Source organism: Anarrhichthys ocellatus, unplaced genomic scaffold, assembly GCF_004355925.1.
Source record: "Anarrhichthys ocellatus isolate YVR2014 unplaced genomic scaffold, GSC_Weel_1.0 scaffold38, whole genome shotgun sequence".
Lineage (NCBI taxonomy): Eukaryota > Metazoa > Chordata > Actinopteri > Perciformes > Anarhichadidae > Anarrhichthys > Anarrhichthys ocellatus.
The window spans coordinates 2783847-2804388 of record NW_022280068.1 but is presented as its reverse complement, the minus strand read 5'-3'; the positions used below and the strand labels follow the sequence as shown (position 1 = coordinate 2804388).

At 39.6% G+C, this 20542-nt stretch overlaps 1 protein-coding gene across 4 annotated transcripts in view; it reads left to right on the top strand.

Moving 5' to 3' along the window:
* The window catches only part of LOC116394172 (microtubule-associated tumor suppressor 1 homolog), a 60359-nt gene that overhangs the window by 27310 nt on the left and 12507 nt on the right, over window positions 1-20542 (top strand). For all 4 annotated transcript variants that reach the window (XM_031867047.1, XM_031867045.1, XM_031867044.1 and 1 more), the window contains exons 6-7: window positions 15784-15902; window positions 17430-17777. In XM_031867047.1, coding sequence (XP_031722907.1) covers window positions 15784-15902; window positions 17430-17777 — 467 coding nt within the window. The remainder of the gene's footprint in view (window positions 1-15783; window positions 15903-17429; window positions 17778-20542) is intronic.

The window sequence follows — 20542 nt, the reverse complement described above, 5'->3', positions numbered from 1 at the left end:
TGGTTGGCAAGAGTGTGTGTGTGTGTGTGTGTGTGTGTGTGTGTGTGTGTGTGTGTGTGTGTGTGTGAGCATCTCAAAACCACAGTAATCCCAGGACTCTTGGTAATAGCTACAATGGCAAGCATCCAGCATTATCACGGCTTCTGTGTATGATTTGTGTGCGTTGACAAGTGTGGTTGCATCTTGAATGATGTTGACATTAAAGCTCCTTAAGCCGTTAACCTATTTGAACTGGTATTCTGAAGTTCTTTTGGCAGAACACTGTACCAAACAGGAATGATTTGGTTGTCAACTCTACTATTTGTTCAGGTAGCATTGGCGGCTTTGATAACATTTTATGCAAGGTTTCATGCAGATTGAGGCTGTTGATAGCCAGTATTTCAGATGAATGTCTTTAAACATGACTGAGTGTTTCCAAAGGGTAAGAGAGGAAAAGATATTAGATACTGACAATGACTCAATCTGATGTTGTTTTTTTAAAGCAAATACTACATACTGCATTATAATTAAGTATTTGCTCAGAGAATCTAACTAGTTCCACATTGTGAACTTCCATCAGCCCTCAACCTCACATGACAAAAACAGAACAAATTTGATCGTACCAGTTTTCCACAATACCAAGCTACCTCCCTGAGTGATAAAGACTTGTTTTAGTTGGTTGACTGTGTGCTGGACACTCGGTGTGATTGGTTGGAAAAATCTGAAAAATGTTAGCAGCCTTATATTTTGCATTCTGTAAATCAGTTTGTAGTGATATGAGATCATTCCATTAAATCCAAAGCACACTGCTGGATGTTTACTGTACAGCTGTTCACACACAAACACTCATGCTTGGGCTGACTATACATATCATACCCTGGAAGCTTAAGCAAACATAATTATCATCCCTCTGCAGTCTCTCTGTAATTATTCTACTGCTCATGACACATACTTGTATTTGAACACGCACTCAAATGATGTTCTTTGAATTGAGAGTGGAACTATATTTGCATCTCAGCAATATTTCAATTTATTTTTTGAGTGCAGTTTAGTTTGCTGAAGAACTCAGTTTTAAGCAGTAAACACTCATTTGTTTACTATTTGAAGCAAGCAATTGGTAATAGGAAATTACCAAGTCTCTCACTTTTGACATCATGTCACACCAAAAACCCATTGTGAAGCAGCTTTAGAAATGATTTTGGTATCAAACAGGTTTTTCACATAGTAATGCAAGCAGATACAGGTGCACTCACAGGTGGTGTCTTAACGTGGGGCATTAAAAGCCCTGGTCGTATTTACTGAAGTCGTCTAATTTGTAAAGTATAGCTTTTCAGCTCAATCAGCTCAAGACACACCTGTTTAGACTGGCGTTTGGGTAAAATTCATGCTCCAGGTCTGCTTTCAATCTGTTTTTATTGTGCCTTCTTAAAAATGTTTCATGTTTTAAAAACTGTTCTTTTTAAAACATATTTGAAAGAAGAAAATATAAATAATACAATGTGACCATTCACATTGTGTTATTTATGTTTTCTTCTTTCAAATACCGCTCCTGTTGAGCAATTTTTGACTTGTCTGTGAAAAGCGCTATATAAATACATTTTACTTACTTACTTACACAGGGCCCAGGTTTTATTGTCCATGAGCCGTGTTGTGCTCTCAGGGGACAATGTGCCATGGGTTGTAATTTTCGAAGGCTGTTTTTTCTTCTTACTTGTATTGCAAGGAGTACCTTGCAAATGAAAGTTTTACCAGAAGAGGTTTTCGTATAAAAATGCATCTTAACCGCTGCATCACCAATCACTGCAATAAAGAGAAGTATGTCATATCCAGCAGTTGAGTCAATGTAAACACATGATTTGTGGTTCATCTTCAGTTACCTCCTGCTTCCATTTGCCAGGTGCAGCTGTGAATGACGAACTCTCTCTTTTTTGCTTGTTTGTCTGAGTGAGCACCTTGTTTCCTAAGAGAGCACCATGTGACCAAAGGCAGTTGTGATTATATAATAATATAAACTGAAGAACAAGCGTAAGCCATGGCTCGCTGCGTGTGAGAGTCTCTCCTGCAAGCAATTTTTTACCTAATATGGCAAATTCATGACCCGCCATCTTGTGCCTGAGCAGTCGCGGACGACCTTCCTGAGTCGGTAAACAGAGGGTGAGGGCCTGTCGGTGCCTTTTCAAAAGAGGGCCACAAACATCACACAGCCTGCCTGTGCTCCATTCAAGAATCAGAAACGGCTTTATTGTCGAAGTATGTGTGCACATACAGGGTATTTGCATCTCTCTCAATGTACTACATAGAAATAGAAAATAACAGCTAAGGACAACAAATAATATAAATATATACAAATATTTATAGATTAATTTTATGTTGGGGAGCAGTATCATCACAAGTTATGTATATGACTGGCAAAATAACTCTGCCAAGCAGGACACAGCCGCCTGTGCATTTGAGTTTGTCGACTGTGTTAGAAATAGTGAGTATGATATTACTAGCAGACAGTTCACACTATGGGTTTGATGAAGTATTTAAGGCTCACTGTAGCGGCTGTTACATCTCTGAAAACAGACGCAGCAAATTTCCATACAGGCGTTATTTGGATAAACTGACCACATATTGGAAGTCTTACTAATGCTTGCTTTCTTGCATGAAAACAAAAATATTAACAGCTTTTCTTAACTGTACTCAAAACTTTCTTTCTAAAGTAGAACTATCAACTGTTAGTAAAACTATTAATACAGCACAGTCATGTTACAATGTTTTCCTTTGAAACGTCCAGTGTGTATTTAAAGGGATCTATTAACAGAAATTAAATGTAATATTCATAACTATGTTTAATTAGTGTATAATCACCTGAAATTTAGAATGAGCCCTTCATATCCAATAATGAACAAACCAAACACTGGCTCTAGAGAGGGCCTTCTGTGTTTTTGTTACCTGAAGGCCACCGTGTATGCTTGTGAAACTGCGGTAACGTGAACCGCAGATTGCAAAACCTTGATACCACCAGCTGCCGTCTGACTTCCCTGTTCCTAAAGTAGTTATGTTACGTTAAGTATGTTAAGTTAAGTACTTATGTTAAGGATGGCCTTTGAGTGAAGAGAGTTGGATAATTAAATTAATAATAATTCATTATATTTAAATTATTATTTATTTTTTTATGTAAAATCAGAATCTGCAATGTCACCAGTCTCTGTCAGGAAAATGCAGTCCGGCAATGTTTTCCTCTGAGGTAGAAGTACGCAGTAAGTAGTATGCAGTCGAGTGCTTTTGGGGCCTTTTGATTATTTCGAAGTAATGAGGTAGAATGGTAACATAATTCAACAATTTTCATAACATGATAATAAATGAATAACTGCTAATACTTCTCACCCTTTCTCTAACTGGGAATGTTTATTAATGGTAAAACTATAAATACTTTACAGGAAAAGTTCTGCATTCATTTTTTTTTACTTCAAGTGAAAAGTAAACGAAAGGCATTATCAGCACTTAGTACTTAACTCTGTTTAAGGTGGAGTTTTTAATTCTAATATGATGCAGGATAGTTTAATGAATAAGCATGGTATTTGAATTGTCTTGTATTTGAATTATCTTTTGTGAGCCAAATCTACAATGTAACCAGTAACATTTCTCTGTCAAGTACATGTAGTACTATGTTTTCCTCTGACGTAGAAATACACCATAAGTAGTACAAAGTTGAGTTGCATATTATTTAGTGCCATTTAACTTATTTCAAGGTATAATTACCTAGAATAGTAATACAATTCAATGGTTTCTTTATTTAAACATCTTAGTAAATAATGGGAAAGTCCGGCCCTGATGTGTTTTTCCTGAACCATAGTGTATTTTTCATTGAAGTCTCCGACCGTGTGTATTCCTCAAAACCCAAGAAAGCACAGTGTCTCTCGAGATAGCTGCAAATAGTAACACCACAGGCTAAGCATTCAGCCGGTTCTGAACAGGCATGTTTTGGGCACTGCACTAGCGTCTGTAAATTCACAGACATTTCATTGTTTTATGTGGGTGTAACGGGTTGTATATGGACCCAAATACAGCACACAAGATTCCAGGAACCGTTGACATTATTATAAACTTAGCAGGTACAGAATGAAAAAAAAGTCCTTGGCAGTGCAGCAGCTATATAGTGGGCAGAATTAATCCGAGTCAGGAACAGAAGGCTGGTGGGTTTATCGGGAGTCAGGCGAGACAGGTAGATCAGGGGCAGGTAGGGTCGATTACAGGAGATCAGTCCGTGATAGAGTGCTGGAGAGTCTGGCATCAAAAAGCAAAGAACAATCTGGCAATGTGTGTCTGGGAGGCAGGAGTCTATATTGATTAGTGATCAGAGACAGGTGAGTGAACAGGTGAAGGGAGTTAGACTGACGAGGAGGGAGTGGCTGACAAGTAGAGTGAGGAGGGTGTGGCGCTGAACTGTGACAGTGGGGAAAAGGGAAAAATATATATTTTTAAATCCAGAACATTTCATGTAAAATTTAACTTTTTTTACAGTGTAGGTGATAATTACTAATGCCTTTTGATAGTTAAATGCATGCAATACTTGTATCTTCGGAATACAGTCTAAGATAATGTATGTGTTGTAGGTGGAAGCAGAGGAAGCGCAAGTGTTATGCTGTTATATATACAACACTCAGTTGCTGGCACTCAGTGGTGTGTGAATGAGAGAGGCTCCTCCCACCCTCTCGGGGTTTCATCACACCTAACCTTGACATGATTAATCTCTGACACTTCTCTCATTCAAATAGAGGCAGAGAGAGGACGAGAGACCTGATAAAAATAATTGAGTGAGCGAGGGAGAGTGAACGAGGGAGGGAGGGAGGAAGCAAGCCAGCGGAGCAGCTGAGACAGATTATTCAAATCCCACCCACTCCCCCTCCTCCCCTGCAGCATCCCTCTGTGTGTACTGGCTTCACTGAGCTTTTGAAACGGCAGTAAAATAGGAGTGGATAGATGCTCATCTTTGTCCAACCACCCAGCATGTGTTTGTAAGGGAGAGCAGTAGACACACACACCTCAGTGGGACGGATCGCTGTGTGTTTTGCAGGCAACAGCAGAGATGGACTACTAATCATCACCGCAATGAGGATTTTCTCTCCTCTCTCTCTCTCACACACACATGCGAGTACTGCCTTTCTCGTTCTCTCCATTTTTTTTATCTCCGGATGATTCACTACCACCTGGACGACGGTGAAGCACGAAGCTATTTTTGGCGCCATTTTCTCTTTTTCTTGGCTTTTTCTTGTACTTTGGCTTTTATTTTATTGTTTTTCAGTGGCGATTCCTTGGTTTTGAATGGCTGAAGGGCACAGTGAGCGCCTTAATGGACTCTCTTTTTTTTCCTCTTCGTTCTTTTAATGCTTCTATTTCCCTCTGTACAGAGTCTTTTAAATTCAAATTCCTGTTTTTGTCTTTTTTTTTCCTGATCTCCATGTGGCTGTTATGGAGATGCAAGCCACAATTTTCAGCAGCAAAAATCTCTAAATCTTTTCTTTACTCATGTGAAATTATTTTCACTTACTTCTTGATTTAAAGACAAAAAGAGGAACATTTGTATTCGTCCAGAGTGTTTAGACATCAGGTGGAGCAACTATGGTGCATTTTCAAATTATTCTTGTCCAACCCAGTGTGGAGGAGCAGAGAAAGTGCTAAAAGTCAAAGTTCCGACACAAACTCAGACTGGAAACATCAGTCTAAATCAAATCTTGAAGAGTGTTTGAAGACAAAAGGAGACAATGTTATGGTCTCCCAGACTGTCGCTTTCCAACTTCCATGTGAAGCTGACAGCCAAAGGACTTTTCCGAAACCTTCAGCTGCTGTCAGGATGCAGGAAGAACACTGTGGTCTTCCACGCAGGTCTGAATATGTCACTGTCCTTCATGCCCTCCCATCATCCAGCCGTCAATTGTTCCATCCTTTCAACACATCCATTTCAATCAACACATGTGTCAGGCCAACAGCTTAATCACTGTAGTGCCACACTAACCTCCAAACCATCCCATCCTCGATAGCTGCTTTTAGAAATCTCAGAGAAAGTTATGATTTTTTAGTTTTACACCAATCTGCTCATACATACATCTGTTTTCCCTTCAGCTTACTCTTAACGATGTGCTCTCAGAGAAATCCTAATTCGTCATCAATTCTTCATCTGCTGTTAATACTCATGGCTTGGTATAAGTGGGATGCTACCACACCCTAGAAAATGAGCTAATTGTGTTCAAGACTAATCATACATCCCTGATAGCATATTCTTCATAAGCTCAAAGCATCAATAATTTTGAAATTATGTCTTTAAGCTAATGTAGTGTGTGTGTGTGTGTGTGTATATATATATATATATGTATATATATATATATATATATATATACACACACACAATTGTCTACCCTTTTTCATATTACTTCATCCCTCTTTTCAATTTGTTCTCTTTGAATTTGTCTGTTGGGTGAGGTTGCCTTTGAATAATGTTAGGATCAGCTTACTTGCCCATTTTCTTTTTCATCTTTAGTCAAGAGAATGGCAAGCCTGATCCCAGATCAGCCTCAAAGGCCAATTCACCCTCTTACACCACCTCCTCCTCCTCCTGTTTTCCTGCATGGTGTCGGCAGCCATTGTTGCCTCCATCTCTCCACCGCTGTGGGGGCTTTCAGTATTGTATATGCCGGTGGCTACCACAGCCGCCATGGATATATAAGGTTACAATAGTGACGTCACTTGTCTTAACACAAGTGTGTGTACACCAGTGGCGGGCTGTGCATTTTATACATGGGCCTTCACTGCTGTCCTGCACCTAACCTCATTATTGAGGTTAGGTGCAGCTACGGTTATTATTTGTTTCGTGTAAAAATGAAGCTCAACACCTATAAATACACTAACTGCAGAGTGCAGATACATACGCGCACGGGATGCTGTGTCATTAACGGACAATGCATTAAAAAAACTGCGGACCTAAAACACGTATTCCACCGCACACTGAAGAGCACGGGCCATTCAAATATAATTCACATCAGAGGGAACAATATTAACCATATCATAAAAACGACACGATAGACAAATTAACACAATAGTAACGCTCTTATCACTCCCTCCAGGCAATACACGAAACCTGAGCTCTTGTTAGTGACGGATTTATTCGTCTGTCAACACCGAGAGGGACAATGAGTCCACTTGAAAACACATGAATCTTCAAAGATGATCACTTAAACACTTTAACTTAAACTTCACTTTAAAACTTTGCGCGGAGTATATAGACTTCTGCCGCTTCACGTGTCTTCTTGTTGCTGTGCACCGACTAAATGTGTCCCCAGCGAAACATAGGACGTAACAATAGTTCCTATCACATATAAAACCAAACAAAAATCCATATTCATAAAAACAAGTTGTACAAATAATAATATATAAACAAGCGTATTAAAGCTACTGCAGATGTAAAAACAAAAGCAGTTCACTTACCAGAGCTGCTGTTCACTATTTAAAGACAAAGTCCATCCTCCTTTCTTTGTTAACAAAGAGTTTAATCCCACGGTTGTTCAGTACATCCGTGCGTTTTAGTTCCAGTAAGAAGTCCTTCTCGATTCATGGACGCCAGTGAAGACAGTCGAGCCTCCCCAGTTGTATTTCTTGAATACGTTTTAATGCGTTTGAGGCCTGAAAATGTCTGATCGGCAGAGGCAGCATATATTGGGATTGTCACCGCCCAACATGTCACGCTAGCCCACTGACCAATCAAGTATGGCTAGGCCAGCTAGAAGGCTCTGACATGTCAAAGAATATGCCCAACATGTCAAACTAAAGATCTGATTGGTTGAAGACTATGACAATCAACAATATCGTCCCCATTCACTTAAACCGCAAAGGGATTCATTTGTGAGTCTGCAGGCCTCGGGCCTCTCTTCTTACCTAGAGACTCAGAGGTGAAATCTGATTGGATAAAAGTTCTACTTAAAACAAGCTGCACTGGAAGCAGAGCAACTGAGGAAGACAGTAGCTGTGCAATGAGAAAATAAGAATACATGTAATGTGTATTTATGAAAAATTATTAAATTATAAAATAGCTATAACTTTGTGACACCAGCAGAGAAGACCTTGCTGACCTACCACTGGTGTACATGAGTCTGTGGGTGTGTTTGTGTGGAAGCTTTTTGCACGAGAGCTTGAGCAGTGGCGTGATAAAGAGCCGTGGCTGCGGGCTCCTTTTAGCCGTTGCACTCATGCATAGAGAGGCACAGAGCATGTGAATCACACACATACACAAACCAGAAATAGCCGCATCTGGCTTTTTCTTATTTAACCATTAAAAGAGGGCTTTCTATTTGTTTCTTACTCAATGTTAAGCATTGCTTAGGCTGCTGCGTTAGCTCTTTAGTCTTCACTGATCACAGTGAACTAGAGCTAAACATTTGGAGACATCAATAAAGCTGCTAAATTTAGGAGGCTAAAGTCAAAAACATGATCCACTGACCCTTCTTGGATGATCAGAATTCTGTTTAGCGAGGATACAGAATATAATATATCCACATGTTGGATGTGCATGTGAAATGGATTAGAACAAGAACAGCTGTGAAAGAGAGTTCAGAGCTAAGATAATCCACCTAAGACACCAGAGAATTGAACTTTCATGCAGTTTACAAGGAGCAAAGAAACTAAGCTAACGTTTCCCAAGTTGGATCTCAACAGTTTCACGTGGGTTTTGCCAGTATCATTAGGCCTGCTGGGTTTACACTAAAGCATTAATTTCTATCATGTGTTTTGGCTAAATTACTCACTAACTCCTTCATCCTCTTTGACAAATCATCTTTATCCATTTAAACTCACTGAATACGTTTTTTTTTAATGTTCAGCAGCAAGGTATGTACAAATCAGCTTATGTTCTGCCGCCAGTATTTTTCTCATTTGGTTTTTGCTCATGAGAACATGCTCCTTCCTCTTCTTATGAAGCTTTTTTCCTATCTTTATTTAAGAACGTGGTCTCCTTAAATTTGAGAGCATGACTTATTGATTTCACCTTCAGATTTTGTTATGCCATCGTGATGTTCCTCTCTCAGTTGTACTGTGTCTTCCTGCTGAGCCATCTGAGCCCGGCAGCTCTTGTTTGGCTGCAGTGTGTTTTCTTGTGCTCCATGTGCTCTACAGACCCACTTCCCTGCTGCTGCCTGGCATTGCCCTGAAATGTAGGTTAAAGCAGGCTTTAGTCACCACGTGTGTCCACACACACACACACACACACACACACACTTGTCAGAGACACTCTTGCACGCTGCACAATGAGGGTGGCCAGTTGTGCAAGCTTTAATCTGATGTGGAGGTTGCTGTTTCTGCTGGACTGGAATATTGTCCCCAGGCTCAGCAGAGATGTACAGTAGATTTCACATCTGGATCTGCATCTGATCTAGAAACCTCATATGAAATGAGTAACAGTTGTTTTACACAGTGTCTGACGCCAAAAAACGTCAGTGTCTGACGTTTTTCACAGAAAAACAGCCGGTGGTTTACTGGTTAAATAATCTCGACATTAATGTCACAGTAGTTGCTTAACTGTGTCTTGAATGAGGAGCAGTGTATTATTTTCATACCGAGAATATCTATTTTTGGCCTTTTTTACTCAACATGTGGTTTTAGACTCTTCAGTTTCTCTCAGTGGGATGCCTTGCCATGAAATGGTTTGGCTCATGATAATCGTATAGGAGTTCTTTCCTGTGGTTTAATAGTACTATAGTTTTATAATCCAACTGACTGGTTAGATACTCTCAACTGCTGTGTTACTTTGAAGATTCACCAAAAATATGTGTTTCAATGAATAATTTTTAAGATGAAGAAAAAAATCATTCAGCCGAAAGATTGAAAAAGTCCTCATGAATAGATTAGTATTGGTAAAATAGGGTTATTTGGTCTCTGCTAATGCTGACCATATTTCAAGATGGGCTATATAATATACAGTATATTCCTAACCCTAACCCTACAATAGTTTTTTATACTGCCAAAATCATATCAAAATGACCCCATCAATGCATCCTAAAATTCAGTGCATGGTAACATGCATAAATATACTTTGATTGAAACCAGTTACACAGTTAAGTCCACCTGTTTATCAGTTTGTTTGTGGTTTCCTCTTTCTACTGTCTTCAAGATCTTTTTGTAGAACTGATCTGACACATGTTGACCGAGCAGTGTCTGTCTTCATGCTAGATGACATCATTTTTAGACAGGTGCACAAAAATTACTCACGGGTTGTTGCTAGGTGACCAGATGGTCTAGTTTGCATGGAAATGCAAAAGGGGGCATAGTACACTTGCAAACAGTGACATGCTCTGCACACTTGTTTCTATGGCAACAGTCATGTGAATCTGAATGATGAATGATGAATCTATTCTGATAGTTGATCATCAACAGTCTTGATTCGATGTTTGTCAGCAGATTATTTGCCATCTTTGCATGTTTATGTTCCTCAAGGCATCCCTGCCCATCAGGGGACCGGGAATTTGACCAAGAAAAGACTATTATCCTAAACCCTCCAAATCTCTGTCCCTCCTTATAAACCTGCCCCTCATAACATCTGCATGATAACATGCTCAATATTTTGCAATCTAAGTTTGAAGTATTCCACCTGACTTTGATAGTTAAAGGGAAACTCACTTTTTCAAAATGCATACACGTTAAACCTATGGTCTAAAACGGTTCAAAAGTATTAGTAAACATAAACAACTCTTTCCCAAATCCAATAACTAAAGTGCTGAAACTTTAAATTTGTGACATCATAAAGTATAAAGTTTGGAACTATTCCATAGATAATGAATTGGAGAGATGTTATAGATGGCACTGAGAGCCCCCAGGAAAATGTTCTGAGAACACAAAAAAAAGAAAATAAACATTTTGTGGGTCCACAAAATCAGCCTCCCATTTATTGTCTATGGAGCAGCTCCAGACTTTATACTTGCTGACATCACAAGTTTGAGACTTACGTCTATGGTGTCTGGCTTAGTTGATGGCTTGATTGAACTGCCCTTGGCCTAACGTACTGGAATTCTTCAATTAGATTGTCTTCCCCTTCAATGTAGCTGATTATAGGATGACAATTTAAGCTCTGAAAAAAATCGAAGTCAACGTGCAAATCAGAGCTAAATTCAAATCACCCACCCTAATTGAACCTCTGTTGGAATCGCCCTCTTCATTAAAACTGATTATATTTGTGTCCATTTAAGTGATCTGAATACAGCAGATTAAGGAGATTAGGATTGCTACAACTACCTGTAGTAGTAGTGTTTGTGTTTTTCCTGTTTAGCTGGCACACTTTTTTGTACTGCAAACAGACATACAGAAAATGTCCAGCTCTAATCTGTCAGACTCTGATTTAGTGGTGTTTAATTTGGCCAGCACCATGTGGTCGTGCAGTAAACTCACTTTTCTCCCTCCAATGGCTCTGTGTTAATGAAGGAGCATACCTAATCTAATTAAAGCTTGATGTCACCCGATCAACTGATCTGTTGATAATTATAATTTGAGTTGATATCATCCTGTTCGACCGTAGATCATGCTATTCATGTGTGATTAGATCAACACCCTCAAATGAAGGAGCTTGTTCAGTGCCAGAGAGAAATTTGGCAGGCAGTTGAACACAATATAGCTATTTTAGGTAGAAGACACAACACCATTTCTGTTTTACAACAATTCGAAGCAAAGCCCCCACACCTCTTCCACTTTTTTTATTCCTCCACTTCCCAGTCCCTCACTGGTTTTCCCTTAACTGATTAAATACACAGCAGGGAGTCCTACCAAGTGATCATGAGACTGGTACAAATAAGATGGCTGACATGATAGTGATACTTATCATAAAACAGCTCCCATACACTCTATAACAAAGATATTTGACTATCAAAATATGCCAACATGTTAAATATTTCTCATAATCATGAATGATTGAAACTATAGACTTATAGGCTACTCAGTTACTTTTCCCATCATTGAGGTACTGAACTACAGCTTGTATTTATCATGCAGCCTTCCACTAATTCATATGATGAATCCCTATGTCATTGTGGAGGTAATCTTACTGTGTACTGAAGATTCTCATGACACGGTAGGGACTGTCCTCTCTTTTTCTGCTTTATTCTGTAACATGTGCATGCTAACAGTGTTGTTTCTCTCTCAGTCTGGGCTCAGCAGCTCTGCATGACTGCCTGGCAGACTCCAGGTACAAGTCATCATCATTATCACCACCAACACACACTCACACAGACCATTGACAGGTGTGTTGTCTTTGCAGCTCCCTTGCAATGTCAACATCAACATGGTCTTATTTCCATGCTTCCAATAGGCTTTGCATTGGTTGACATGTATGTTAGCTTACCGTTGTTTATGTTTCATCCCTTGTGATTCAGTCTTGCAGGTGTAGAATGCACATCAGATTTATTCATTAGCTGCTCTTTTTCTGCAACTTTCAATTGACCGTTCATTACACTGGAATGCAGACTGGCCAATCATAGCGTAGCATCAGCCAGCTCCGACCAGAGTCCGACAACTGTCCAGCTGAGCTCCAAAGACTCATGCAATCATTTCAGGTTTTCATCATTTTCAGGCTGGTTTAGTGGATTTGGAGCTAGTCATTGTTAAATATTGTGTAATAGTGATAGTCTTTAACTGATGCTAACATTAGCAGAGTAAGTTAGCACACTTTAAGTAGCGTTACTACTAAAGTGAAATGCTGTGTATATGCATTAACGCTAACTGAGATACTCATTGTCAGCCCTTATTCAATGTCATATAGTGTTTGTCATATTTTATGCTTTCATCTGAGGCCAAAAAACAGAAAAGAGGCGAATTGTAAGGCATCTTATGTTTACTGACTGTCCAATTAAATGCAATTGACAGTGTCACAGTATACAGTACAATAGTCTTAATGTTAAGTGAGGTAGAGAGGATGTTGGATGGACATACTGTTGGTAAATATCTCCCTCTGTCAGTAATGCACAGAAGCATTTGGAACAGTGCGTGTGTGTTTGTGTAATGTGACAGTGAACTGTATCTTTCTCACATACACTAACTTGTAATAATCATTGTTTCCCTGCATCCTGCAGAAAAGGCATTTATTTTCACTACAGCACACATCAGTGTTCACAACTGGTCTGCAGTTTGTTAACAGCGTAGTTGAGCCTGGTTGAGACTGTACAAGAGTCACGTGTGAAGTTGGACTTGACTGCACTTGATGACATTCTTTTTTATCCAATCATAGAGACTTATATGTGCGAGAAATAGACAGAAAAGATGTACATCTAAAGGTACAGCTATTATGGAATTTGTTTTTATTGTACACCCATTGCGTGCATGTACACGTAAAATGTTCTCACCTTCCAGTCTTGTTCATATTTCTACACCCACAAACATTTTCCACTCACTGAATTAATGAGCGTTTTGTCAAAAAGTCAAAAGTACACACAGGAGCAGCAGCAGGCATAGATGCTTCATTGATTTAAAGCGAGTCACCGTTGAACAGTTTTTTTTATTCAACTGCTGAAATGTTAGTGTGTGCTAGTGATTTTTCTTCCTCCTAATCACTCTCATACCGAAGTGTTCAGCAGTCCAATCCATTTCAATTATGTACGACCTTTTTTGTTCCTCACCCACATGCTCCGTTCACAGCTATGTTGATCAAAAAGACTGATGTGGACCAGCATGTTCTGTTGCCAGTAGGTGGCAGTATCTAGCCTCAGGAGCAGACCTGAACAACAGCGCTGACTGAGAGAGTACTCGCTCTTCAGTAGCATTTGGATTATATTTGTAATGTAAATTGGGTGCAGAACTATTTCTCACTCAATAAGGATGAAACAGGACTTGCACCCAATGATTTTCTCCGTTGGAATCTAACAATGTCGTCGGTGACAGTTTCAGCTACGACTGATTGCATTTTGCAAACTAAAATTTGTCAAATTTTCACCTTATCAGTGCCAGGCCTCAGAAATAATACTCAACTTTAAAGCATTTCATTTCAGATAACACCACAACACATAAGGTCATGCAGGTTGCACTGCATTACTGACACAAAGGCTGCACATCTGCACAGAAAACATTTGTGACATTCTACCAAAGTCTGCTGGTTTGTATTGAATCATTTAGAGGACTTATTTGTAGCCAGTGTGATTTGTCAGGAATCACACTGACAAATCACACTGCCTTCTCTCTGTCTGTGGGAGAGAAGAGCTTGTCAGTCACTGGAGCTTTGTATTAGTGGGGTTTAATATGTAATTACTGACAGTGGTCGTAGTGTTGCTGATGACTTAGGTTTATTTCCCCAGTCTGAAGTACAGAGAGAGAGAGAGAGAGAGAGAGAGAGAGAGGAACTAAAAATGGCTAAATAATATTTAAATCAGTTATACGGGTGATTATTGGGCAAAATGGGACAAAATCTGGCTGAAACCCCGCAAAAATATTCTCCCACAGATAAAAATAAATAAATATGCATGCAGGGCTGAATTAGGCCAATATCCTTATTTAAGTATTCAAAAAAGAGCTGCCAAATTCTGGAGCCATATTAAAAAGAGTGACCTTGCCTGTTATCATTACAAAGCCCTTGCCTGCCAACGTAAAAAGTAGTCGCCTCTGCCAACTGGTCTTTAGGCTTGCTGACCTTTAACCTTCTGACATCACAAAACCCAGCCAGTCTCAAATTATAACTAAAGAAAAAGACATTACACACTTACAACACATACTAGAAACATATTTGTCCCTTAACAGACAGCAAACTGTAACTGATAAGAACCTAGGAAAAATGTTGACAATAGAGAAGGACAGACGCACAATGTCAGAACTACAAAAATATATGGGAGGAATTCCTCCTGGAATTTGAAAAGAATTTCCAGAGTCTGACAGAAAGGGACACATGATCTCTCAATCTGTGGGGAAAGAAAGCATGTCCAGTGTTGGCTGCTAAATATGTCACTTCCTGCCACAACAAAAGAAACAAGCAGTGGGATTTACTTGTACCATAATCTGATTACCACCACCATCTCCTTTACTCATATTTACTTGCTTATATTTTCTTTTATTTGATTTACCCATTTTGTTATTTTTTTTATTTTATTATATAATATTATAATATTCACTGTATTTTTTCTGTTCGGTTTCATTTTGTTTTTGCTCATTTTATTAATTGTATTTTATAATTATAATTGTGCTTTGGCAACATATGACAAATGTCATGATGAGAGAGAGAGAGATAAATGGACTACAGGGAAAGAAGAATTGAAGGACGGTAGGAGCAGAGGAGGAGACAGAAAAGATGTGTGTTGATCTCTCTGTCTCTCTCTCTCTAATAGCTTTGTCTCTGGTAATGCACTCCTTAATGCAGCCGAAGGCTCATCACACACACACACACACACACACACACTGGCCACCATTACTACGCATCCCATGATGCATCTGCCTCAGTCTTGAACAGGGCGTATTCTTATTTACCAGATGAGAGCAGATGTATGAGACGAGTGTGTGTGTGTGTGTGTTGAGTTTTTTTTTTTTTTTTTTCTGTGTTCGGATGTTGTGGTAGTCCAGTATAGACTGACCAACACTTTGTATGTGTTTATATGCTTCATTTTGCTTTATTATGTTTTTTTCACCCGCACATTTGATTGTTATTCTATTCAGAGGATGGATGAGTGTTTGTAGTTCTATGTTGTGACCCTGCCTGCTGTGGTGTGAACTTCCACATTGTTAATGGGCTGAGTGAGTATTCTGTGTTTATGGACACCATGTTGAATGTTATACCTGCTACCTACATGCTAAGAGGTCGCTGTTCTCTTGCAGTGGACAAAAACAAGCCCCGGGAGGCGCTAGCAAGACCCACAAACGCCAACACCAGCTCACTGGCAGCAGCACCCGCAAGAGGAAACAACCAGAGAAAACAGCATCCTCCACCAGAACTGGTATGTCCTCTTCTTTTTGAAGTTTTGAGCTTTAAGATGCAAATTCAGTCATGGGCAAGACGGTATACATCAGAGAACATTACCGAGCAGGATCTGATTAATGAAAAGAAGTATAAGCCGTGTTGTTTGATGGGAGTATTTAAAGTGGTAATCCACAAGATGTTCCTTCTTCATGTGAGGTGTCCCTGCACAGTTTGTTAAGGTGGTTTCAAAGAAACTGCCACTGTTCATGCTAACGAATTTCTAAAGTTTCACAGGCATTTTTGAAATGGATAAAAGTTGAATCAATCAATCAGTGAGCCACAGAAAGTAGCAAAATGCATATATATTTATTTATAATGTAATGGCTAATTTTGCTTCTCTTTATATTTGTATTTCTTGACTGCATATTATCTTCTTCTCGTGTTAACAAGACTTTGTCTCCCAGGTGTGGTTTAGCATTTTAAAATGATGACTTCTCAACTGAGTGCTTGTGTGTGGACATCAGGAAGAATAGAATTGTGTTTGGGATCATCTTAAGACAAGTCATTCAGAATCATTTGGGTTGCTTTTTCATATAACTTATTAAATATTATCTTTCCCTAATAATCATGTCTTCTAATTAGTGTCTTTTTTTTCTTCTTTTTTTAAACTTTTTTCAGTTGCTGTTTCACTGAACAAAAATTGCGACAAAACATCGTTAAAAAAAAAATACAAATAGACATAAAAGTGAAAAAATAAATAAAAGAGGGTCACCATTCACTCTTTACAAACTTTGATCTATTCTTTTCAGGCCAGCTGAGAACACTACTCATCTTTTCCCTTGTTTACAGTCCATTTTCTCCAGCATTGATCATGGATCCCTGCTTTGATCCTTAGAAAAAGAGTCAGTTTTTCCATAGAATATATTTCCTCTACAATGTCCAGCCACTGTCCTGGACTTGGAGGGTCACTTTTCAACCAGCTCCTTGTGATGGCCTTTTTACTTGCGAGTATCAGGATTTTAAAGAGGTAGAAGTCCTTTTTTTGAATTATGTCGCCAGGTATCAATCCCAGGAACACAATCCGGGGGTCCCTGGGACTCTTGTAGCATAGAATCTCCTCCAGAGTCTGAATAACCATGTCCCAGAATGTTTGTATTTTTATACATGTCCAAAAAATGTGTGAGTGGTTAGCATTCATCTGCCCACACTGTCTCAAGCATGGCTGCTCTTTACCCAATTGTTTATGTTTTATGTGGGGTGTAATAAAAAAGCGGATTAAGTTCTTCCAACCGAATTCCCTCCATCGTCTAGAGCTAGTGGATGTTTGTTGCGTTCTACACATGGAATGCCAATCACTCTTCGACAGTTCAACGTTCAGTTCTACTTCCCATTTCAGTTTTACATATAGTGCGTTTCTTCCGTTTCATTTTTGTAAACTCCTGTACAGTTTGGAAACCAACTTTGAGGGGGGTTGTTTGTATGCACCTGTCAACACTTCAATCACTTCATTACCTTCTAATTAGTGTCTTTAATGAAGAAGATATATGGTATTTTTTCTTGCTAGGTACCAGACGTGGTGAATGCTAATGCACCAGTGATGGCAGTTCTGCCAGTGCCGGCCCCTGATACCACTAACACTGGCTCAGGCACCACTGGAGCCTCTGGTCTTGGATTCAAAGCAAAAAACGGGTCAAGATCCAGCCCCAAAACAGCATCTCGCCTGCAAAATACATCCAAGCCTGGCGCAGCGGGGGCTGTTGTGGTGGACCGGATGGTCACTGCCAAACAGAACCAGAACAAAGAGCTGGCAGAGAAGAAGAACCAGGCCATTAACCAGCTGAGGAAGCTGCTGGTCCAGGGGAATAAGAGAGTCGAGGCTCTGGCTATAGTCATCCAACAGCTCTTCACTGAGGTACTCCACTTATTTATATGTTTACCAAACAGCCAAAACACACTCACACCACCGGCTGTGGAGTGAAAGCTTCCATCCTTTATTTACTGTTCTTTACGAGGCGGAACAGATGTTTTGCACATTGTTATATTCTGTTAAAATGTCTACAATGCAGAGAAGGAGCACTCTGTGTAGCTGTGTGTCAAACAAAAGGGCAATAATCCAGTGCCGCTATCGGTGGTGATGTTTTGTCATAGCGGTTTTCAGTAGTGTTGGCAAGAAAGGCAACGCAGGAATGCAAATTACTGCATTTGCACTGCAAATATGCTTGGGCAGTGACTTTTTTTAATGAAACAAACCCAAGGAGTTCCTACTTCCCATGAAAGACTCTAGACTTTAATACATTTCTAGTCTTCCAACTACTCAAAGTGCTTTAACACTACATGTCATCATTCACCCATTTACACCCATTCACACACTGATGACAGGATAGCTCCTGCAAGGTGTCACCTGCATATCAGGACTATAACCCCATTCACACCATAGGTGTGTCTTGCTAAGGACATATCTGGAGCCGATCTTCTGATTGAAAGATGTCCTGCTCTACCTCTGAGCCACACACAGCTGTTAGCTAGTGAACATTAATATCTGGACAACTACACTGATCACTGTACTGTTTGAGCATCTTGCTTTGTACACAGAGATACACCCCCTCCTTCTGTTAGTTAGGGCCTCCAAAATATTTTGGATCTCAACTGTGACCTGTGTTTCAAAACATCAAAAGTGAGCTGGGAGGAAATGCGGAGATTTCACTGTGGTATCCAGTAGAGGCCAATATTAGTTGCTATGCCTTTTACACCTGCAGGCTGGTTAGCAAGCTAATGTTTTGTGCAGCTTTAATCAGGAGATTCCTCTCAAGTCTACTGACAAAGTAAACAAATCAACCATAATTACACTCCTTACAGCACAAGTAAACTGGGTCCAATTTGTTGTGCTGTTATGCATGTTTATCTATAATTTATGTTATCTCTCACCGGACCTCCATGGCACCAGCATGGCTGTTTACGTCGATATAATCAAATCATAAAAAATGGTGTTTTTTTCTAGTATGCTGTATGGTAGTAGGGTCAGCCTTATTTTTCAAATACGTTTTCTCTGGATGGGACTTCAATAAATATATATTGGATGCAGCCAGCTAGTGAGAGTTCCCCCAGAAATAATAATAGTAATTCTGGTAAATAAGATGGATCTGCAGCATCATTTAGTGGGGATGGGTCCCTTTCTTCAGCTGTAGCACCACACCACTTTAAATGAAGATAAGGTGGACATGTTTGTACATGTAAATACATTATGTTCTAGCACAGCTTCAAGGGGGGAAATGAGGGGAAATTATCAGTTATCTGCACACCATCCTTCCCCTTTGGCGAATTAGAGCAAAGCCTATAATTAAAGCATCACTCACAGTTGTTAGTGATTGAGCAGTGTTGCTTTTTTAAGTTGCTGGTTGACATGTATGTTGAGGGGGAGTGGAGTAATGGCTGTTTTAGTAGGCAGCAAGTCTACACCTAGCTGCCATTAACAACAACAGACATCTCGCTGCCATGCGACACTGATGTGCTGATGGATTTGTATTTACATATGTGTGTGTATAGAATGAACCTGTATGAAACTTGTCAAGAAGTTTACTCGACTTGCTCTCTCATGTGTGACTTCAGTCAGGCTCAGCAGCTCTGTAGCTCAGACACTTACAGTAAGTTGTTTATATTTGTGGAGCACATACACGCACACATACACCTGTATTGTCAAACTAATATGTACAACACGTGTATAGCATTTAACTGCTTTTTATTAAAATTATGAAACACCTCACTATTGAGATGACGTCACATTCTTCTGTCAACTCAATAGTGATAACTACACTATTAATGTTTAGAAGAAAAAGGAAATCGGAGGCCTAAAGTAAAATATTATCTTGTATACCTTTATATATTATTAAGAGCAGGTCACGGGTACGTAACTATAGTTATTGATAACTGCTTTGACATACTTATGAAACCGAAGGATTGAAGCAAAATATAAAACAGTAAAGTTGACCAATATAGTGAGAATCATTATCTTTACCTGTGGTGACCTGTGGTCAGCAACAACACAAACATACAAGGTGACCCTTCACTGATAAAACATAATGTGCAAATAGTACTAAGAAATTGCATTATATTCTTGCTTTGAAGATAATGAAAATGTACATAAACCTGAGACACACACATACACACACACACTTGTCCTCAGTGAGTGTGTGAGAAGTGCATGACAGACAGTTGTGCCTGCATGTCTCTCTGAGGGAAAGCAGCTCATTATCTGTTCAATAAGCTATTAGCAGCAGGAACAACCCTGAACACATACAGTAATGGATGTGTATGTGATTAACTGATTCATAACTCTCAGCACTGGCGTTTTGAATCAAGGTCTGATTACAATGGTTTTATGTATAAGGAGAAATGCTCCATTCCTGTGGATATTTCTCAGCATCGTATTGTGTAAGTGTGGGATTGTAATGTGAAGCTCAGCTGAGAGAGCTTTCAGATGGTTACAGTGCAGGAGCCTTCCTGACTGGGTTATTGATTAGATGGATGGCCCGGTGGAAAACATGGAGATGAAGGGGGAGTGACGAGGGAGGAGTGGAGGAATGCAGCAGCTGCAGTTCAAGCCGTGAAGCTCTTTGAAATGCGTGTCTGAGATTGTGTGTGTGTGTGTGTGTGTGTGTGTGTGTGTGTGTGTGTGTGTGT